The sequence below is a fragment of the Oryx dammah genome, unplaced genomic scaffold (assembly GCF_014754425.2).
Source record: "Oryx dammah isolate SB20612 unplaced genomic scaffold, SCBI_Odam_1.1 HiC_scaffold_14, whole genome shotgun sequence".
Lineage (NCBI taxonomy): Eukaryota > Metazoa > Chordata > Mammalia > Artiodactyla > Bovidae > Oryx > Oryx dammah.
Window position 1 is genome coordinate 20,994,358 of NW_024070198.1, and position 22,710 is coordinate 21,017,067.

Genomic DNA, 22,710 nt, shown 5'->3' on the forward strand with positions numbered 1-22,710 from the left:
TATAATATGAAACTTGAATTTGATTATGATAAATTATCAGAGAAATCTACTATGTCAACATTTTATTAATTATCAAAGCCCATTGTCTGGTGATTAGTGGTTTTATATGGATTAATTCATAATCTGATTTTCCCTTATCCTGTTTTTTTTCTTCCCTTCCCTTTTCTAGGGGCAACTTCATGACTTTTGGGTACCAGATTCTTAACAGGAGTTGCAGCAAAAAAAGTTATGAACCAAGAGAAATTCAGTAAGAGCCTTTCCTAAAGGAATACTACAGAATGCAATGGAAAGCTAAGAACATGTGCAGCAGATGTGCTACTTGAGTATCTAGAATGAAGCTGGTAATGAAGAAATTGCCATTTCTGAAGCAGATATGAAATATAATCTGATTAATTACAGCAACTGGCGTTTTAAAAGAGAAGAATTCCTTGAGAGGGGAGAGGTAGAAGCAGCTGACAGTTGCATATCTAACGTTCCCCTGTTTACTCTTGTTAAATTGTAAGCCTGTTATCTTTTTTTTTTTTTTTTTTTTTGGATTATATTTGCAGCACTTGGATAATCACAGGAAGTAGGTAAGAAAGGGCTTGGACCAACTTGAAAAGCTGGACCTGGAAACCAAGATCAAGTTCCAGTTTGATTTAATTTTCCTATTTTTAGTTATTTTATGACTCAAAGGGAAAGCTTAGAACTGAGTTTAGTAATTGAAAGGATAAATCTTTTCTGTTATTCCTGTAAAACCACTGGGGTATTTTAATCCATGCATTTTTCTTCACTATTCAAGATTATAAATCTGTTGGGTTTTTAAAATATATTTAAAACAGTTGAGAAACAGAAGTTTGGTACCTTGTCAGATCCCCTTAAGGGGAAGAGTTTAAGCTATAAAATAGTGGCTTTGTTTTTACTCCAAAACATACATCTGCTGCTTGTTTTGGATTTATTTTACATGCATTTATATATTTTTTAATACTGGTTAAATCTTAGCATCTTGGCTAAATCTTAGAATTCTGGCCCTTCATAGCCATATTACAGAAGTCTGTATTGTAAAAGCTAAAGGTCTGAACAGGTTTCCAAAAACTACTTTCATGAGGATATAACCTTAGCAGAGACCTGAATAACATTTATTCTTTGGTACACTACGCACGCGTGTGTATGTATGTATGTGTGTGTGTGCTTGTATTTTAAATTTGTTGCACTTGAAAACCACAGCTGCTCTAAATTCTTAAACACTGGAAAGCCATCCTTTGGTTTCAATGGTGGAGGGTTAGGAGAAATGCACATGCTAGTCTTAGCCCAGGGCCCTTTGAAGCCTTCGGTAGTAATAGACTCTTACTAGCTAACTGAAGAATTCTTTTGTTGACTGAGTGTCCCTTTAGGAGGGCTGGTTTCTTGAAAGATGATGCCAGCTTTGTTTTTCTTTCTTTCAATATTGACTTGGATGACACTGCTCTCCTGAGCACTCTGTTGCCTCCAGTTGTGGGAGAGGATGAAGGGGAAGGGATTTGGACTTGATGTTTGTAGTTTGAGAGGGGAGAAAATAAATTTTGAAAAAATAGCTTTCTACCTCTAATTGAGGCTTAGCAGTAAAAAGCATTTTATCTTAAATTTTCATTTAAAATAGTAACTTTTGAGCCCATGTCAAACATTGAGCAGTTAGAGATTTTATAGGGAAGTCTTAAGTTAATCTGGTCCCTAAGAACCCTGACTGAATGAGGCTTCAAGAGTCAGACCAACAAAAGTTTTATTCTGTGTTGCGTTTACTGGTAAGAATATTATTATCTTGATACTACCTCTCAAGGGTATTGTTAGAAAATGCCACTTACGGTTAAATGAGATAGATACAAAGAGTTATATTGACAGAAGCTTGAAACTCTGGCATCTATCTGCCCAACAGTGGGGGCTTTCACTCTCTGTAATTTAATATTTTGTAGATATACATTATCTGTGTGTAATTTTATAAGTGTTCATATTTTTCTCATTTTGCATTGTGTAAAGTGTACAATATCTCAAAGTATAAAATACTGCTTATATTGCTTGTAATTACAGTGTGTAAATATTTTCTAATTGTGTACATTGAAAGGGGGAACGAATGGGTTATTCAGGTGTTTTTTTTTTTTTTAAGTGACCCTTTTGTATTGCAGTTTCAGCAGATAACTGCTCATCAAATTTAAAACCACTTTGATATGTTTTATTTAGGAGTTCCAACAAGAAAAGTCTCTATTTTTAATTGTCTCTCTCCATTGGAAAAAAAGTTCATCGGTCCCTTTAAAATAAATGGCCAAACATCAATTTGAACTGTTATATTTATGACTTGGTAGATATCCTTAGTCTCCAGGTCATATTCCAACAGTATTTTCATTGGGGCTCTCAGAAATTTTTGTGAGTCTCTTTAGCACAAATAGCCCATGGTTTTCCTCCCAAATCAAGTATTATCCTTCACCCTCTGAGTCCCCATGCTTTGTCTCCCTCCTGCTGCTGTTGCCCTGTGAATGGGATGGTAGTGGGGGGGGGGGGGGAGGGATATGTTTGTTGCACAGAGAATGTCAGGTCACTTTTTGGACTTGGCAAACAAAGCTTGCACTGAGTGGTGGTGTGTTTGGCAATATTACTGTGTCAAAAATCACCTTGTCTAATTTTCTGGATCTGTATGTCAAACTTATTGCCCTTATTGCAAGCTGAAAATTAAGGTACTTGCAAGTGTTTATGCTTTTGTGTGTAACTGTTTGCCTTATCTAAACTGCTTTTCTTGTTATCCTAAAGTATAATTCTGTTGGTTATATCATGTTAAGTGAAGAGGCTTTCCATGCACAAAATGCATCAATGTAGCAGTAAAGTCATATTTGTACATTTTCTGTTTGTCTCCTGATGGCAGTGGTGCCTTTGTCACCTTTTAGAAGGTTGGCATTTTGTTTTTGTTTCTAAGTACAAGTAATAGCTTGCTTTTGACTTCACAAAAATCTCCCCGGATGTAGAAGAAAATGGTGCGTTGTCATCCAGGCTCAGTTGGAGTATTTGCATTTTTATTTCTGTCAAAATAAGTATAGTTGGTGGGGATGGGCCAGTAATAATGTGTGGAGTCTTTAAACCAAGAGTAATTTTGAAATTAAAAAAATAAATAAAAATTGAAGAGGTGACCCATTAGCGAGTGACTGAGTTGGAGAATTAGAGGAGGACCGTTCTGGCTTGTCTCTTTAGAGGGCACTTTGCGTACACGTGGCTTGGGCATGTAGCGTGTGATCTGCGGTTATGTCTTACTCATCAACAGTGTCGGTGCACCTCAGTATCTGCATTTGTTTTCCCTGGGCAGTCCTGTGAGCCAGGTAATCCACCAGCTTTTAGGAAGTTTACAGGTAAATGCAGATTTCCTTTTTCTCCCCCCTCCTTTTTTTTTTTAACAGATTTTATACTACATCTTGTCTAAAGTCCTATGAATGTATGTGTCTGCTATTAAAATGGCTTTTTCTCAGTTTGAACACGTGTTTGGTAATATTTGTTTGGGAGTGGGGATGGTTAAGTATCTGGGACGTCCTGTTTCTTCCCTTGCCCCACCTAGTTTTTAAACCTATTTCTTCCTCTTGGGTTGGATTCTTCAGTCAGTTTTTTAGTTTGATATTTCCTGTTTCTGGAAAGGAGTCATGTCGAGCCATAGTTGTACACAGTTCACTGTTATATACTCAGTTAATAATTTGCTGTATACTCTGCCATTGGGAATGCGATAATCTCTTTCTTACATCACCTCATTCAGTACAAGTATTCAACAGCTGTACTGCTATTGCATGTCAGGCACTGTTTCTAAGATTCACTGGTGAACAACACAAAGAGATATCTCATGGAACTTACCTTCTGAAATCCAGGTGAAGGTATTTTCCTTTATTAGGCAAAGAGGACTGGAAAAGAATACCTTTGGCCTGGCTTCATTTTTCTGGAGCTCAGGGCAAAAAAAGGGGAAGCCATGCAGAGTAGAGGCAGAGCTTAGGACCACCTCCAACTTGCCAGGCAGAATATAGCTCTGGATATGCCAGCTGAGGCTTCCCTTGTGGCTCAGCTGGTCAAGAATCTGCCTGCAATGCAGGAGACCTGGGTTTGATCCCTGGGTTAGGAAGATCCCCTGGAGAAGGGAGAGGCTACCCACTCCAGTATTCTGGCCTGGAGAGTTCTATGGAATGTATAGTCCATGGGGTCGCAAAGAATCAGACACGACTGAGCAACTTTCACTTTTTTCGTGCCAGCCGAAGGGAGACATAGGTTGAGCCGACCTCACAGGAGAAACTTAAGCTCACAGAAGGACCAGGCAGGGTTGCCTGAGGCCTTGGGTTCCAGAACCATGCCAGTATTTCCTTCTCTCTTCTGATGGGCTAAGAGGAAACTGACCACCTGTCAAACCAATCGATCCTAGAGGAAATCAGTCCTGAATATTCATTGGAAAGACTGATGCTGAAGCTGAAACTCCCAATACTTTGGTCACCTGATGCGAAGAACTGACTCACTGGAAAAGACCCTGATACTGGGAAGGATTGAAGGCGGGAGGAGAAGGGGACAACAGGATGAGATTGTTGGATAGCATCACCAACTCATTGGACGTGAGTCTGAGTAAGCTTTGGGAATTAGTGATGGACAGGGAAGCCTGGTGTACAGCAGTCCATGGGGTTGCAAAGAGTTGGACGCGACTGAACTGAACTGACCACCTGTGAGCACTTTTCTCCAACTGGGGCGGGGAACCACAGCCTAGGCAAAAACAGACACTGCCTCAAGTACTTCACTGGGAGGCAGGCAGCACAGCCTTGTCCAAAATAAGCCTTGACTTTGCCCTTAGTCCTGACCTCAGATCCCAGATTCATGGTATCTGCCATGTGATCTTTGGCAAGTTACTTACCTTTTCTGAGCTTGAGTTTCTTCATCTGTTAGTGTCTACCTCAGGATTAGTGAGAGCTAAGTAAGCTAGTGGGGTGAAAAGTGCTTAGCCAAGTGTCTAGCATATAGCAAGAACTTCAATAAATGATAGCTGTTATTATTTAGTTTTAATCTGAGGCTTTTCTCAGATGATAATTAAAATTGATCTTAGTACTTTGGAGTTCACTGTCATCTGAGCAAACCATATCTCTTAAAATTACAGTGTATGTGTTCTCTATTCTGATACAGGGAGCTCCAGAAGCTGCTCTGTCCTGCTTTGTCCCTGCTTGCAAAAAATTGTGATTTCCCACCCCCCTAAACTCAGCATGCTAAAGCTGAGGACGGGGTGGTGGGTGATGATTTTCCATCCTATGTGGACATGTCCTGATACTCCCTTTTCCTTGCTAACCGTTCCCCAGGCTGGAGTCAAGAGGGCAAACCAGAAGGCCCAGCTTTGGGTTTGACTCCCAAGACGACCAGCTGGGAGGAAAAGCAACAGGCAAAACAGGCTCCTGAGGCAGTGGAACAGTGAGACTACATTGTTGGTAAACTGGTGATAGTGCCTACTGAAGAAGCGCCAGAGCTGTATGCACATACGAAATAAAGGTCACGCCACCTCAAGGGAGAGTGCTGGGCAAACTAAGAGGTGGAGATGGCAAAACAGGAACGGACGTGCTGCCACAGGGAACAGAGAAGCAGGACAACTTGACTAGGCCAGAGTTCTCTGAGGGAACCTGTGCTCAAGTTTCAGGATTTCATACCTATCCCCCTCACCCAGGATCCCTGCTACAGGGAAAAACTTGGTCTGTGCAAATCCTGGAACCAAACACTGGTGTATAGGTAGCTGAGGACAACCAGCACTGGCCTCTGCCACTTATTTACAGCCAAGTTGGGCAGAATAACCTAGCAACAACAAGACCCACATTTGTGTTCTGTGTGAAGTACACTAAAATTTTGTCAAGTGGGGTCCTCTCATAGCCACCCTATGAAGCTATGAAGGAAACTAGGAAGCTGCCAGGGTAGTGACTTTAAGGGTAAGTAATAATCCATGCAAAGAATGACCTTCCTGTGTCCCCAGATTCAGATTCATGGCCAAGTTGAGGTTAATTTCTCGGTTTGATTTCTTGTCTCTCCCATTGTCACTATCCCTTCATTCATATTTTATCAACTTGATTTGCAGAGAGGAATCAATCAAAAGGGCTTCCTATAGAAAGTTCCATTAATTCCTGTCACACATTAAGTTCAGAGATTGAAGTGGGAAGACAGCAGAGAGAAATGCATTTGGTCTGAATCTATATTATCAAGAGAGTGAAGTTAACTGCCCAGCTACAGTTTAGCAAGTGCCATGCTAGAATTCAGCATTGTGATTTATACATTCTGTTTATTTGAAAATGTGTAAGATTCTGAGTCAGCCATCAGAGCAGCTTAGAGGAGAAAGGCTTCCCTCATATAGAGTGTAGGTGAGTTAAATGCTGAACTGACCACCAAACCATTTTGGCCTACTTGCCACTTCCTGAGGTACCTAAGTCAGCACTGAGTCCTATGTGAACATGAAGAGCTATGTCCCTTAGCCCCCTGGGCCCCTGCCCTTTAATTTCTCTCCTATCTGTTACCATAAGATGGCAGTCTTCCTGCCCCCCCTCCACTATCCCCCAGCCCACTTTCCCACAAGGACTGCAGATTTACTTTTAATAGTCATGTGTCTCCTGGTCTTCCCAGCTTGCACTTACTCAATCCATCAGCTCTTTCAAGATTTTTTTCTGTGTTCTTTTCTGAATTACTTGCTGACTTTTCCCTTCTTTTTCCTACTAGGAACCATCTTATCAAATCAAACTCACTTTTCTCTTTCATGCCCCTTCCCTTCTGCCCTCTCCCCCAACACTCATCTGTACACAAGCTTACAAGCATGCACACTTCTGCCTTTGCTCAGACAATTCTTTAGGTTTACCCTGCTTCTCTCTTCTCTACCTTTGCTCAGACAGTTCTCCACCCTGCTTCCCTCTTCTCAGGCTTTTCCAGTCCTGATTTCGAGGCAAGTCACTTAACGCCTTAAAGCCTGTTTTCCCATCTAATAAATAGGCCTGATAATCCATCAGAGTGGAATGAAACTACAACGAAAAATATTAAGTTGGATACTCTTTGTAAAAGTTTGTGTACACTTTAATTTTTGGCTGCACCACAAGGCTTACAGAATCTTAATTCCCCAACTGGGGAATGAATCTATGCCCCCTGCAGTAGAAGTGCAAAGTCCTACCCACTGGACTGCCAGGGAATTCCCTGTGTACACTTGAATGTAAACATTTCTTCCCAGCTACCTCCCCTTCCACATACACACACATCCTATTTAGGGAGTGCTGGGGGTGGTGGAAGTGGGAAGTGGGCCCTGCTGTCTAGCGACATGCAGTCTCACAGCCTCACAAACTACAGACTGACTATATGTGATGAAGTGCCAAACTGAGCTTTGGGGAATTCTGAGAAAAGGGATGACATGTCTTTTCCAGGGTCCCTTCAGTTAATAATGACAGCTACTTCAATCTTGTTGACCTTCTCTTAGGCCAGTGCTCATCTGCCTGTTCCCCAACTCCCTGCTCCTCCAGAGCTCAGATTCCTAGGCACATGTGAGGCTCAGTTACCTTTGACCCTGTGGCTCTCATCATTTTGGTCTTAGACCATATCAGTACTATCATTTTGGTCTTATTCTTAGACCATATCAGGACTGTCACAAATGAGAGAGGGAGGATCAGACCAGGTTGTGGCTAGAGCTCAGGTCTGATTTTAAACCCTAAAGGGAGATTTAATAGGTGTTGGGAAGGAAGCATGACCCGAGTTGAGGGGAAATTGTGGGGCCAGGGTGCATGGGAGGACTACCCTAGTTGAGTAAGGAGCTAGAGAGTTGATTCTTAGGAGGCTTCTTAGATTGCTGCTGGGTAAGGTGATCAAGCCTAGAAAGGGAGGGATATTTGCTCGCCTAGGAGGAGCTCACTGTAAGATCCGGAGTAAGAATGATATTCAACATGAACTGGAAAGGAACGCAGGTGTCTGAGTGACCCAGTCCCTGAGGAGGTAGACCCCAGTTACATCTAAGAGTTGGTCTGAGCGGACAACTGCAAATGTTTGTGGCTTCTTTCATCAGAAAAACAGCATTTTTTTGGTATGCACTTCCGGTCAAATTTTTATTCATCCCTTCAAGCCTGACCCTCTCAGAGCTCAGGCTGAAAAAGCAGCCAGCTGGATACACTTGAGCTAGAAATCAAGATCCTCATCTGGGTTGAGAGCTGCCCCAACACTTGGTGTACACCTACTCTGGCCCTCAGCCCTAGGCAAGTAGAAGCAGGTAGCAGGAGCGCAAAAAGTGAGCTCCGCATTAGAGGGCTGGCCCGAGGGCCTTCAGAGAGTTAAGTCAGCCAGAGGACAGGTGTGCACATCCCCTGGGGAAAGTAAGTCCAAGGGGTCCTAGGTCTGAGGGGTAGGAAGGTGGGATAAGTCCTAACAGAGCGCACAGGGTGATGAAGCCACCACCAGGGGGCGCGGCCCTAGGGGGCGGGGCACGCCAGACGCCCGAGGGCACTGTGTAAGCCTTGACCTATAGTATAGGGTGGGGATGCGAATACCAGAGAGCGCCTTTCCCCGCACCCTTTCCTGCGGCCCCGCCTCCCTGGCCCCGCCTTCCAGGCCCCTGCTCCACCCCCGGCTCCGCCTCCACCAGCCCCGCCTCCGGCCGCGGCCCCTTCCTCCCGCAGCTGGTGCTGTGGGGCCGCGGAGCCGCGCATCGCCGTCTGCATGGCCGGGGATCCGCGAGCAAAGGTGAGACAGGCGTGGAGTGCGGGCAGCGGCAGGGCCTGCGCCGGGGGGCGGGGGCCAGGCCATGCCTTCCCTACGTCTGTTAAACCTTCCAGGCTCGGCCAGGCCTTTCTCACCGCCAAGTCCCCTAGTCCCGCATAAAAGCTCTAGAGGGGCGCGGGCCAGGCCTCGGGCGGCCCTGGTCGCAGACCTGTCACCGCAGAGTCGGGATCTGGAGTGGGGCGGGGGCCCGCGTGGTGAACAGTGTTCCCCGGGATCTGGGTCACGTCTCCTGGCGTCTGGCGGGATCGAAGGAGAGCTCGTCCTCGAGCTGCAGCAGTATAGACTGAGGTTAGATCTGAGGAAAGGAGAGAACCGCGGACTGTCCAGGATGAAGGCGAGGGTAGCGGGGGAGGGGCTCTCAGGGCAGGAGAGACCATCATCCTACTGGGCAGAGAGGGATACCGCCTACACTAGGCAGGTGGACATCTGCGATGAAGGTCGACAGCCTGCCTATCCTACATTGATCCTGCTGGCTACCCTCCTCAGTTCCCTCCACCCCAAGATCTAACAGCAGGAAGGTGGTCAGAGTTCAGGGGGCCGGCCCTGGGGGAGGATGGCAAGCTTTGGAACCGGAGATGGTGTGTGGGATGTGGACTGGAGACCTTGAAGCCTTGTGGTCACTGGGGGAAGGGGGTGGCAGCTCCGTCCGTCCCCCCCCCCCACCCCCGCCCCATTCAGCCCCACCCTCCTGCCCAACAGGTTAAATGCAGGCTGAGCGCTCCCAGCCCAAATCCCAAATCTAGAACTGCAGTAGACATGGGAGTGGAGGTGGGTTAAGTTACCTGTTCCATTGCATCTTTACTTTGCTACATCAAGGGGCCTCCTCCTGCCTGGGTTATGTAGCCCCTCCCTCCCTTGCCAGACTGGCCTTGACCCATGCATGCATCCTATTTGAGCATCTGAGATCAGAAACTTCCCTACTCTTTACACACACACACACTCACAAACACAAACTTGGATTCTGGCCTTAGAATTAGGACTTTGGGAAGGGAGGCAGGGTTCTGCTCTGCATCTCACCCCCAGTGGATACTGGTAGCCTCCAAGCCTGCCGTGAGAACTGGACCCCTATGTGTACATACGCTTGTCTCTGCGTAGATGTAATTGTGTGTTTGAGGACTGTGTGCATACAAATGTAGTTGATCCTTTTGTGGACATGATGGTGCCTGACCCACTGTATCAGTGGGATTGTGTGCGTGTCCCTACAGGTGCAGGACCCTCCTGTGAATAGGTGTATAGTCTTCCATAGGGACATGTGTGGGTATATAACTCTCCTTGTTAACCCCTGCGACTGGGTGTCTTGCTAACTGAACAGGCATGTGAATACAACTTTACATGTAAATATGTATAGACAGCTGGCAGGCCCTTTAGGTGAACATATTGTGCAGACCTCACTGTGAATGTGTGTGCCTGACTCTTCATGTGTACGTGTGCTCATAGCCCTCCTATGAATATGTATGTGTGTGTATCCGTGTGCATGCACATCTCCCTCCTCTGGACATACGTGACTCATTTAAACCTCTGTCGGTCTGTCAGGCACCACACTCTGAGTGGTTCCTCTGACCTGGGGTGTATTCCTCTTGCCCAGTCCTAGAGACTGATCCCTCCTAGCCTTAGGGCTCTCCCCACCCCTGCCCCACTTCTGCACTAAGCAAATAGGAGGCCCCAAAGGTAAACAGGTGTGCCTCCACAGTGAGTGATGGGGCCTGGGCAGTTTGCCTGGGGCCTCTTGCTGCCCCAGCCCCCAAACTAGGATACGATGCCCCTCCTGTGGTCCAGGGAGCCTCTTCAGTCTACTCATATGCCATTCTCCATGTTTGGGCTCTGCTCCAGAACAGTAGTGACCTTTACCTCTTGAAAAAACCCTCCAAATTCCTGTTCTCCCTCTGGCCAATTCCCAGTCTCTGCCCTCTCTTCAAGGCCACCTAGTTAATATTTGACCTGGAAGGAAAGGGAGAGGCCAGTGGCCCCTCTGGCTTTGTCAAAGATTGGGTGAGTCAGGTTTTCTCCACACCTAGCCCAACCAAGGAACTTCAGAGATCAGGCCTGAAGTTCAGGGGTCAGATCAAACCTGCCACCTCTCCCAACCCCATCCCCAGCTGGTTGCCATGAGGGAGGGTCCAGGTGTGGTAACAGTCTCCAAGATGTGCCAAGGGAGGTGGCCAGGGTCTCAGGGATCCTATCGTTTACCTTTTCCATGTTGCTCATGTCTCAGTTAAGTGACCTTGCATGCTCAAGCTTCCTGTACAGGTATGACAGCTGCACTGCTGAGGGTAGGGGAGGGCAGAGGGGGCAGATACCCACCTTGGTGCCTGTGAGTGCCTGTTTGCAGGTAGGGGCACGTGTGGACGCTTAGCCAGAGGGTACAGTACAGACTCGCATGGGCAGGGCAGAGATGTGCACCCCCTTGGAGAGGAATGCTGAGGAGGAGAAGTATCTAATTAAAGAGAAATTCCAGAGGGAGCTTTCAGGCCAGGGAAAAGAAAAAACAAAGGGAAAATAGGACAAAATAAACAAAGGCCCATTAAGCATCTCTGCCCAGGCCTTCCTGCATAAGGCACCCCCGCAGGCGGAGGGGCAGCTGCTGCCCGAGCTGGGCCTCACTACTGGGAGAAGGCATTCTTCCTGAGAACCTGGGCTCTACCAAGATGGAGGCCTAGCTGAGCTTCTGACTAGGTTACAGAAGGGCTGTCACCTGAGATTTGGGTTGAAGGGAGTCTAGGGTCTTGTAAAGTGGGCAAGCTCCACCCAGCTTCCTGCATCTGAACAGCCAGGAGGACAGAATGATGGAGTTCATTCTCTTGTGGGAGTTTCATAGATGCTGGGCCTCCTCGCTTTGATACCACCTGAACTCAGAGGGGAATGCTATCTACTTTCCATCTACACACAGAAGAAAGGACTTTTTTTCTGTTTGTTTTTTCTTTTCTTCAGAAAACAGACCTCAGTGAACCAGAACTAGCCCTGCTGTTGGGGCAGGGTGACCCCACCAGTGATCTACAACCCCTGTGTGACCCCACCATGGAGTTTGTAACTGATGCCGAGAGGCAGTCTGGAATCCACCCCTCTTCTTGACCTCTTACCTGGGATTCCATGGCCGCACAATCATGTGATTCCATGTCTTCCCGATTCCAGGACCCTCCCTGGCCCCATGAACTCTGACCTTCTAAGCAACCTCCCTGGACCTTAATACCCTGTGACTATTCTTTCCATCATCCCCTAACCTCTGGCCCTGGCTCCCTTTGGGGGTCTTGTTGGTCTGGGCCTCCCCAGGAAGATGTGGGGGAGGCTCTGGCCCCTCCTCCTGAGCTTCCTCACAGCAACTGCAGTCCCTGGGCCCTCACTGCGGAGACCATCCAGAGAACTAGATGCCACCCCGCGGATGACCATCCCCTACGAAGGTTTGACAGCCCCAACCTCGAAAGGCAGCAGGAGCCAGGGGCTGGAGGTGGGGAGGCAGTCAGTCCCAGGGCTGGGCTCACAGATCCCGCTCTCCCCAGAGCTCTCTGGGACCCGGCACTTCAAGGGCCAAGCCCAGAACTACTCAACACTGCTGCTGGAGGAGGCCTCCGCAAGGCTGCTGGTGGGAGCCCGAGGTGCCCTCTTCTCTCTCAATGCGCAAGACATAGGAGACGGGACTCACAAAGAGGTCAGCCCCTGGAGCCTAGACCGCCCAGAGGGTATCCAGCTTCATTCAGCATCTTAGGACCTCAACTTTCTGGAAACCCTGTCAGTCTTCCGTAACCCCCTGGTCAGACAGCACTGCCTTTCCTGGCCCAGGTCTCCTTTACATCCAGTGCTCCTTCTGACACTTACCTCACCCTGGGGTCCTATCACCTTGTCCCACAGGCAATGGGGAAAGTCAAAGGCATTGGGTTTCTATGCATCAGCCTATTCCCTTTACCACCCCCTCCAGATTCGCTGGGAGGCCTCCCCAGAGATGCAAAGCAAATGTCATCAAAAAGGGAAAAACAACCAGGTATGTGATCTGCCCTGTTCCCAACTCTTTTCCTCTTTCTCTTCAGTGGGGGCTATCACAGTTGGTGGGGACATAGATGGAGAAACAGATCAGCCAGTCAGTTGCAGCAACCACAGTAGACACTGTGAGTGCCACTGGAGTGGCCGGTCTGGGAGCAATACTTGTAATGCAAACATCTGGTGACCTACTAGCGTGGTTTTGGATATTATCTTAATCTCCTCTGGGCTCCCAAATAATAATCATGATAACAATAGGTAATCTCTAGTAAGTGCTGACTTAGCTATTATCTAATTTCATTCTAAAATAATCCTAGGAAATGGTGTTATCCTCTTTCAATGAGAAAAATGAGGCTTTGGTCAAGGAATAGCTCAAATACCCACTTTTCCATAGGTATTAGTGAAGTGTCAGGCTTCGTTGGTGGCTCAGACAGTAGAATGTCTGTCCTTAATGTGGGAGACCTGGGTTCAATCCCTGGGTCAGGAAGATCCCCTGGAGAAGGGCATGGCAACACACTCCAGTACTCTTGCCTGGAGAATCCCATGGACAGAGGAGCCTGGCGGGCTACAATCCATGGGGTCACAAAGAGTCAGACACTGGACATGACTGAGCAACTAACACTCTCTAGTGAAGTGTCAGCCCTTTCTAGCTAAAGAACAGAATGTCTGCAGGGGTCCTATGTCTGGCTATGTAACAGATTCATCTGGAGAGCTTTTTACACAGTGTTTTTATTTTTTTGTGGCATGGCATATCGGAATCTTAGTTCCCCAACCAGGGATCGAACCAGCACCCTCTGCAGTGGAAGCACAAAGTCTTAACCACTGGACTGCCAGGGAGAACCTGGAGAGCTTTTTAAAAATACCCCAAGGCCCACAAGCTGGGGGATTCTGACTTCGTGGGTCTGCGGCACTTAAAGGTGTCTCCAGGAGATTCCATCAAAGGATGCCTCTAAGTGTAACATGGGTGGAAAATGGAGCTGGTGAAGCATATGGAGCCCAATTTATGGAGGGCTGTTAACACCCAGCTGGGGGTTTGGATTTTATTCTATGACAGTGGTACCCTCACCATTTGATATTTTGGAGACTTTCAAACGTTACCATGCACTCGAATCACCTGGGTGTATTATAAATGCAGATGCTAACTCAGAAGGTCTGCGGAAAGGCCTGCGATTCTGCGATGCTAATGAGCTTCCAGATGAAGCTGACACACTGCCGGTCCCGGACCATTCTTTGACTTTAGAACATTTCCCAAAGCATGTTCTGAGAAGCAATAATTTTCAAAAGAGATGTTTAATAGTTAGATGAGTTTGGAAAATGCTGCATGCTCAATCCTACAAGGCACAGGGATACCCTTAAGGCTTTGAGGTGTCCCCAGTAAAGGTAGCTTTTACCTGTGGTTTTCTATCCATTTGACCACAGAACTCCCCCTCCCCGCTCCCCCTTTTTTAATGGAAACATCCTGGGGAAACACTATTTTAAGAATATCTGGTCTCAGGCACTAAATGAATTAAAATAGAGTGAGTCTGGAGGCAAGAAAGGTAGTGCGGAGGTGGGGGGCATCATATGGGTCAGAGGAGGGAGGCCTGAGCAAGCTGGTGGAGAGGAGGGCTGGATGCCAAAGTCTGCACCTGGTGAGGGTCGGGTAAAGACATAGAGGCCTGCATGGACTCAAACCCTGGGTAACAGACAGGAGGAGGAATCATTAACAAGACAAAGAAGTCAAGAGGGCATCAGCTTAGGGCATTTGATAGGCAAAGAAGGCCACTGTGGCTGCAGGAGGGTGAATGAGGCCAGAGGAACGGCAGGGCTCTGTCATGTAGGGCCAGGAGCATGTGGGGCCCTATGTTCAGGACTCTGGTGAGTCACAGAAGGATTTTAAATACAGCAGTGAGATGATCTGGTTTACATTTTTAAAATATGCCTCGGAAAGTGGGTTGCAAGAGGGTGCTGACTGGTAGAATCTCTCTCAAAGGAAAATCCAGACAATGGTAACAGCAATCTCCTTTGAAGGCAACAGGATAAAAAAGGAGGCTGTTTACAACATATTCCTTTGTACCTTTTGAATTTACACCATGTGCATGTATTCCTCATTCACTGAATCAATAAACAGCTTTTGTAAAGAGAGGCAGGGAGGTGGGGGAGCTGTCAGATGGTCGCCGTGGCTGCCCAGGGAAGAGAAGACGGTGATAATGTGGGCTAGGGTGATGGCAGTGGAGGGGAAGTGGACCAAGTCATGGGACGTGCAGGATAAAGACTTAATCACGGAGAGACTGAACGTGGGGGTGACGGAATGGGAAGCAGCAAAGATGACGCCTGGTTTGAGTAATAGGATGGACGGATGAACTGAGGTGGGAAAGACTGGAAGAACAGGTTTAAGGGAGAAGATGCACAGGATGGAGGAGGGGATAAGCTTGGTTTCTGACAGCATGTGTTCGACATGTCTGTGGGCTAGCAGGTGGAGCAATGGCTGGAACCTGGGGGGTAGGTTTGGTAATGCCACCCTGAAGCGGGTGTGGGAGCTCCATGCCTGGTGGATGGTGCTGTGAAGATGCAAGAGAGAAGCATCTTCAGGTGGTGAGAGCCCTTGGAGCCCCCAGACCAGGGGACTACAGAAGATGCAGGAGAAGCCAGCCAAGTGCGTCAGGTGAGCTGAGCTAGCCAAGGGGAGAGGAGAAAGGACAGCAAGCTCCCGGGACCAATCTGTGTCCTGAGCAGTGAGAACACCCACCAGGATCTTAGAAGGAACTTTTGTCCTGTGGGTGGGGGCAAGAGCCAGACCACAGAGCTGGCCTAATGGAAGCAGTCTCTAAGGAGGCCCGGGGCTCACAGCCCTCCTCGTCTATCCCACAGACCGAGTGCTTCAACCATGTGCGATTCCTGCAGCGGCTCAATGCCACCCACCTCTACGCATGTGGGACTCACGCCTTCCAGCCTCTCTGTGCAGCCATTGTGAGTGTGTTGCCCCTGCCCCGACTGCCGCCCCTGCTCCCTGACCCTGGACCCTTCTGACCTTCGGCAACAACCCTAGCCTGTCCTCAGGATCACTGACTTTGGGCCCCCTCCTCCCCCAGGATGCTGAGGCCTTCACCTTGCCAACCAGCTTTGAGGAGGGGAAGGAGAAGTGTCCTTACGACCCAGCCCGTGGCTTCACTGGCCTCATCATTGGTAAGCATGCTCTCCTCTCCAGATGGGCCCCTCAACCACAGGCATGCTGTCTGTGAGACATGGATCTCATTGTAGGACTTGCCACCCATGTAGTTTTATGTGTCTTGTGCGTGACGTGTCTCTCACGCTGGGCATGTTCGTGCCTCAGATGGAGGCCTCTACACGGCCACTCGGTATGAATTCCGGAGCATCCCTGACATCCGCCGGAGCCGGCACCCACACTCCCTGAGGACGGAGGAGGCACCGATGCACTGGCTCAATGGTTAGGAGGATGAGGCCCAGGGTGATGGGGGGCAGGGGACTGTTTCTGCATCTGTACTCCCTTGGGCAGTTGACCATCACTCCATCCCCAAATCCCCAGGTGAGCCTGTCTCTTCCTGGGTGTGGTTGAATCAGGGCGGTGCGGTGGGGGTGGGGGCAGTGGGTGGAGATCCCCAAACTATCTCAGAAGCCACCTGACCCACAGATGCTGAGTTTGTGTTCTCCGTCCTGGTGCGGGAGAGCCAGGCCAGTGCCGTGGGTGACGATGACAAAGTTTACTACTTCTTCACGGAGCGCGCTGCTGAGGAGGGTGCAGGCAGCTTTGCTCAGAGCCGCAGCAGTCACCGCGTGGCCCGCGTGGCCCGGGTGTGCAAGGTGAGGACTGAGGTCAGGGCAAGGGTGTAGAGGCTGAATCTCTGACCTTGGCCATTGACCCCCTGCCCCCTGCCCCCCCAGGGAGACCTGGGAGGGAAGAAGATCCTGCAGAAGAAGTGGACCTCCTTCTTGAAGGCGCGCCTCATCTGCCACATCCCACAGTATGAGATGCTGCGCAGTGTCTGCAGCCTGCAAGCTGACACCTCAGCACACACACACTTCTATGCGGCCTTCACGCTGACCACACAGTGGTCAGTTCAGGGATGGCGGGAAGGCGAGGGATGGGGACAGCATAGGGACTGGAGCAGAGGTCAGGGGAGATGAGATAGGACCCCCTGGGGGAAGCCAGCCTCAGACAGATAACTTCAGGCACATCCAGGGGTCTGCTGCCACTCAGGAGAGGGCCTGTGGACTTGGTCAGAGCAACGGTGGGCTCCAGGCTGGGCAGGTAGGCAGGCTCCTTTCAGTGTGACTCAGCCCCCTCCTCTCCATCCCATCCTTAGGAAGACCCTCGAGGCCTCAGCCGTATGCCGCTATGACCTGGCCGAGGTGCAGGCCGTCTTCGCAGGCCCCTACATGGAATACCAGGATGGTGTCCGGCGCTGGGGCCGCTATGAGGGTGGGGTGCCAGAGCCCCGGCCTGGCTCGGTGAGTGCTGAGGCCTGGGGTCAGTGCTGAATAGAAAGGACCCCTAAGATAGGGAGGAGGTCTAACCTTGTGGGGAGGGTGGGCCAGTGGTAGAATTCTAAGGTTCACCACCCTATCCCCCACCACAGTGCATTACAGATTCACTGCGAAGCCGAGGCTACAACTCATCCCAGGACTTGCCATCTCTGGTCCTGGACTTTGTGAAGTTACACCCATTGATGGCTCGGCCTGTGGTGCCCGCACGTGGACGGCCCCTGCTGCTCAAGCGCAGTGTGCGCTACACACATCTCACGGGGACACCTGTCAGCACACCTGCCGGACCCACCTATGACCTGCTCTTTCTGGGCACAGGTGCTTCTGACCCCTGGCCTGAGCCCTTTGGTGACTGCTGGCCTGAGTCCTTGATCCCTATTGACGTCCAGTCCCCTGGAGGACCCCGATCACAAAACCCTGGTGACCACTGATGTTGATTCTTCAGTGAACAATCACTACTGGTCCCCAAGGACCACTAGCTCTTGGTGACTGCTGACTCCTGTCACCAACCACAATGACATTTGACCCTGGTCACTAATGCTTCTAAATCCAATAATTCTTGCCATGACTAGTTTGGAGTTTCCAATCTCAGGAGAACCCACTGCTACTGGCTGAATCCTTGTCCCTGACCTCAGGACTCCAAGCTGTTCCCGTTAGGCTATTTATTGCAGGGGGCTGAGCGTAGATTCCACTGTTGGAGTCTGACCTTTTGCCATTCCCATACCAGCTGATGGCTGGATCCACAAGGCTGTGGTCCTGGGCTCTGGGATGCACATTATTGAAGAGACACAGGTGTTCAAGGAGCCCCAGTCTGTGGAGAACCTGGTCATCTCTCTGATGCAGGTAGCCCCTGACTTGTGACCCTCAATATTCTGGTCTTGCCAGAGTAGACAGAGGGAGGTGGGAGGCTGGACACTGGCTGTGTGTGTGTGTGTGTGTGTGTGTGTATGTGGGTGTGTGTCTGTAAGTGGGAGTGAGGTGCTGCCAACCAGCTGTTCTGACTCCTAGCATAGCCTCTACGTGGGGGCCCCAAGTGGCATCATCCAGCTACCACTGTCCAGCTGCTCCCGCTACCGCTCCTGCTATGACTGCATCCTGGCCCGAGACCCCTATTGTGGCTGGGACCCCAGCACCCATGCCTGCATGGTGACCACCACCGTAGCCAACAGGTCCCAAAGTAGCAGGTGAGAGGCATGGGGGTTGGGGGGGGCGGTTCGAGGGTCCCATTTGCCCCGGGAATCAGGGCCTAAGGGGTGAAGGAGGGCCTGCCAGCTGCAGGGAGTAGGGTCCAGTTGTTAGTAACAGCTTTACTGACCCTTCCACTGGGCAAACTACAGCCCAGATCCCCTTGTTTTTGAATCCCAATCCTCTGTCTCCAGGACAGCACTCATACAGGACATGGAGAGAGGAAACCGAGGCTGCGAGGGCAGCAGGGTCACAGGTAAGTGCCATCATGGCTGTGTGTGGGTTTGGCAGCACAGTCTGTCCCCTTTACCATCTGATGCCATCTGTATGTGCGCATATATATATATATATCTGAATGACTCTGTCTGTGCTTTCAGTGAGAATGACCCAGCACAGAGTAAGTATTCAACAAACATTTGTTGCAAAACGAAAAGTTATAAATAAGCAAACAGGTTCAAGATGTGAAGTTTTTCCTCACTTCTGGAGCTTACAGCCAAGTATGTGCACAGGCAATTAAATGATCACACAATAAATTACAATTCTTTTCTTTGGCTTTTTTGATAACAAAAGAAATAATTACAACTATGACAAGGGTTTGAGAGATAATAGGCTCTTCCCCAAGGAAGATCAGATGACTGAGCTGATATCTGAAGCAAGAGCAATAATCATAATAATCATACCTAATATGTACCGAGGATTTACCATGCAGCAAGCACTGATCAAACACACGCATTTCATTTGTTCTCAGAGTATTCCTATGAGACAGGTGCCATTATTACCATCTCCAAGACGGGCAATCTCTCCGAGTAACAGAGAGAATAAGTAAACTACCCCAAATTGATCAGCTCTTAAGCAGTAGGCTCAAATGAGCCTAACCCCAAGCAGGCTGATCAGAATCTGCGCTTTTGTTCACTGTACGCTTTCTCCTCCAAGTCAACCTGGCTAATACAGGGCATGAGGAAGGGGACGACACCCAAGTAGAGAGAAGCGCAAGCTTGGTGTCTGAATGAGAAAAGAGGCTGGAGAGATGGGCAGGACTGTGCTGAGGCAGGGGGATGGGATCATCAGTTCAGTGTTTTTAAAAGGTCACCCCACTGCTGTGTAAAGAATGGATTAGGTGAGGGCCAGCAGCTGGGGAAGGAGAGATGTGAACAGGTCTGAGAAAGATTCTGGAAGCAGAACCTTAGTGAGGGTTAGATACAAAGGTGAAGGGGAAAGAGACAAGGGAAACTCAGGTTTCTGGGAAATGGCTGGTGGTGCCATACAATTGGTGATGACAATTTAAGAAAAATACCCAGTGTCGTCTAAGAGGGAGCTTTTCGCCTCAGTTCCTGTGACATGTCCCAGAGATGTACGGCACGTAGAAGAAAGTCAAGTCTACGCTCAGTAGAAAACTCTTTGTTGGAGACAGAGATGAGGAACCACTGGTAGATGTCAGGAACTGAAACCACTGAGACGGGCCAACCGAACCTCGCATGGGAGCATGAGCACAGAGGGCTTAGTCCTGCAATTCTAGATTCTGTGCGTGGTGCTGGAGACCTAACAGTGAACCACCTGGCTTGCCATCTCCAGTGCCCTCCCAGGATAAGCAGGCACTGACCACGTTCTCCTCTCCCTTGCTCCCTCCAGGGCCACCACCACCACTGAAGACCCGTTCTGTGCTCCGGGGTGATGATGTCTTATTGCCCTGTGACCAGCCATCCAACTTGGCCCGGGCCTTGTGGCTGCTCAATGGGAGCATGGGCCTGAGCGATGGGCAGGATGGCTACCGCGTGGGTGTGGATGGGCTGCTGGTAACAGACACGCAGCCTGAGCACAGCGGCAACTACGGCTGCTATGCTGAAGAGAACGGCCTCCGCACCCTGCTGGCCTCCTACAGCCTCACAGTGCGGCCAGCCACTCCAGCCCCTGCCCCACAAGCCCCCGCCATGCCTGGGGCACAGCTGGCACCGGATGTGCGGCTGCTCTACGTGTTAGCCATTGCTGCACTTGGTGGCCTCTGCCTCATCCTGGCTTCCTCCCTCTTCTACGTGGCCTGTCTTCGGGGAGGCGGACGAGGGCACCGTCGAAAATACTCACTGGGTCGGGCTGGCCGGGCAGGGGGCTCTGCTGTGCAGCTACAGACAGTCTCAGGCCAGTGTCCTGGAGAGGAAGATGACGGTGATGATGGGGAAGGGGCTGGGGGCCTGGAGGGTGGCTGCCTCCAGATCATCCCCGGAGAGGGAACCCCAGCCCCGCCGCCACCACCACCCCCACCACCACCAACTGAGCTGACCAATGGGCTGGTGACACTGCCCAGCCGGCTGCGCAGGATGAATGGCAACAGCTACGTGCTCCTGAGGCAGAGCAACAATGGAGTGCCAGTGGGGCCCTGCTCTTTCGCGGAGGAGCTCAGCCGCATCCTGGAGAAGAGGAAGCACACACAGCTCGTAGAGCACCTGGATGAGAGCTCTGTCTGAGCCCAGGCTCCCAGGACAAATGCTCTTCCAAACCAGCCTGCCTGTACCAGGCTGGGCCGCTGCCTCCGAATGGACACCTTACCCTCATCCCTGCAACTCCAGGCCCTTCTCCCAACTTTGTGATGTCCCTGTAGGGCTGGCCAGCATCAGGCCCAGCCAAAGCCCCCTTCTCAGTCTCTCCACAGACCCATCTGTGAGCAGCCCAGGTCAACCGGTGCTCCTCAGAGGTAGGTGCCCCTCAGGCTCTGCAGTCCCAGCCCCCACTCCTCTTCCCTTTTAACCTAAGCACTTGGGAGGAGAGGATGCCATCCTCCTGCCCCAATCATCTGCTTACACCCTTCCTCTTTCTCCCAGGCAGGGCTCTGCAGGTCCAGGTGGCCTCAAGGTCACCACCCTCTGCCTGGCCCTATGTGCTGGATGGTCCTGAAAACAAACCAAACCTCTGCCAGCCACCAGAGCCACCTGAGCCCTGCGTGCATTCGCGTGTGCACGTGGAAGAATGCCCATCAGCTGGGCTGCAGGGCCCCCACCCCCACCTCCTGGTGCATTCCTGCATTTCATTTCTTCTTCTGGACTTTGGGTACCCTCTCAATTGCCACCTCCCATCCTATCTAGTCTTTTCCTGTAGTCCCAGCCCCATGTGATGACCTCTTGGCAAGAGCTTGGCAACAGGCCAGCCTGGGAAGGTAAGACTACCACATCCTTCCCTCTTCTCCCCTAATGTGTAGCCCTTGTGAGTCAGCCTCCCTACTCCCTGGTCACTCTCAGGAGTGCCAGAGACAGCTCCAGGCATGGTCTTCCTCACGCACATGTACTTACATTTCCATTCACATGCACCTTCTGAGCCTCCCCTTGCTGCATCGAACCTGTGTCTGTCGGATTTGGTCCATGAACATTTCAGAGGGAGAGCTGTCTCCCATTCAGCTGTCCTTGCAGACACTTCCTTAGGACGGGTGACCAACACTGCACTCAATGAGCCAGCCTCCCTTTTGGGCACCAAGCATTTGCTGCCCCTAGATCAGAGCAGGGGGAGGAGAGATCTGAGGTCTCACCTGGCACTGATGCCCGTTCTCGGAACTATGCAAAGGGCAGAGGCTGGGAGTCTGGATGCTTGGCTCCCACCCCTGTCCTACCTCACCGGGGCACTTTCAGGGTCCGGGGGCCTCTGAAGTTTCCAGGCCCACATGGGACAATCAAAACCTGACTGAGCTCCCCCATTTCCCTCGGGTGAGGATGACTGTTATTTTTGTAGCTGAGAACGTGGAATCCCACGGATTTTTACTGCCCTTCACCCAACCTCTCCTTCCTCTACCCCACAATGAATGTATTTATTGTAAACTGGCTACACTTCTTTAGAAATGCCCCCGCTCACCACGCAGGTAGGCGGGACAGGCATGTGACAGAGTGGGGAGGCTGGGCTCAGCTCCTCCCCCTACTGTTAGTTAATAAATACCCTTTTCCCCACAGCTACTGAGTGGTCTGCTTGGTCTAGGCTGGTCTTCCCCTGATCACCAGGAGACAGGCTTCTAAGCTTATGATAAAGATGCTTCAGGGTGGGCTTTGCTTTCCATACAACCATTTTCAGGGCTTCCCTAGTGGCCCAGTGGTAAAGAATTTGGCTGCCAATGCAGGAGACATGGTCCGGGAAGATTCCATTAGCAACTAAGCCCGTGCATCACAGCTACTGAGCCTGTGCTCTAGAGCCCGGGAAGCCAACTACTGAGCTATTTGCCACAACTACTGAAGCCCATGTGTGCTAGAGTCTGTGCTTCACAGGAGAAGCCACCGCAATGAGTAGGCTATGCCCAACTAGAGAAAGCCAGGGTGCAGCAACGAGGACCTGACACAGCCAAAAATAATTATTTTTTTAATTTTGCAGAAGGTG

General features: G+C 50.0%; 2 protein-coding genes across 5 annotated transcripts in view; both read left to right on the plus strand.

Annotated features, from left to right (window-relative positions):
• SLF2 (SMC5-SMC6 complex localization factor 2) overlaps window positions 1-3,131 on the plus strand; it is a 40,544-nt gene extending 37,413 nt beyond the window's left edge. For all 3 annotated transcript variants that reach the window (XM_040254485.1, XM_040254486.1, XM_040254487.1), the window contains one exon: window positions 170-3,131. In XM_040254485.1, coding sequence (XP_040110419.1) covers window positions 170-205 — 36 coding nt within the window. In that variant the 3' untranslated portion in view covers window positions 206-3,131. The remainder of the gene's footprint in view (window positions 1-169) is intronic.
• A 5,475-nt stretch (window positions 3,132-8,606) lies between these two features.
• SEMA4G (semaphorin 4G) lies at window positions 8,607-22,292 on the plus strand. 2 transcript variants are annotated; one of them, XR_005723507.1, is made up of 16 exons: window positions 8,607-8,691; window positions 11,659-12,125; window positions 12,225-12,373; window positions 12,641-12,703; window positions 15,550-15,648; window positions 15,771-15,864; window positions 16,013-16,126; window positions 16,331-16,500; window positions 16,582-16,751; window positions 17,004-17,148; window positions 17,277-17,499; window positions 17,909-18,024; window positions 18,190-18,365; window positions 18,561-18,622; window positions 19,996-21,052; window positions 21,180-22,292. XR_005723507.1 is itself a non-coding variant. In XM_040254488.1 (15 exons), the coding sequence occupies exons 2-15, from the start codon at window positions 12,002-12,004 to the stop codon at window positions 20,823-20,825; spliced, it is 2,535 nt and encodes an 844-aa protein (XP_040110422.1). In that variant the 5' UTR covers window positions 8,607-8,691; window positions 11,659-12,001; the 3' UTR covers window positions 20,826-22,292. The 2 variants fall into 2 exon arrangements, 1 of the variants encoding a protein (XP_040110422.1); XM_040254488.1 differs by having other exon boundaries at window positions 19,996-22,292.
• Window positions 22,293-22,710: the final 418 nt, after the last annotated feature.

Coding starts and splice junctions, on each gene's coding strand:
- SEMA4G (XM_040254488.1), top strand. CDS start 12,002: ATGTGGGGGAGGCTCTGGCCCCTCCTCCTGAGCTTCCTCACAGCAACT. Junction 16,752..17,003: donor TTCACGCTGACCACACAGTG/GTCAGTTCAGGG, acceptor TCCCATCCTTAG/GAAGACCCTCGAGGCCTCAG. Junction 18,025..18,189: donor TGGTCATCTCTCTGATGCAG/GTAGCCCCTGAC, acceptor TCTGACTCCTAG/CATAGCCTCTACGTGGGGGC.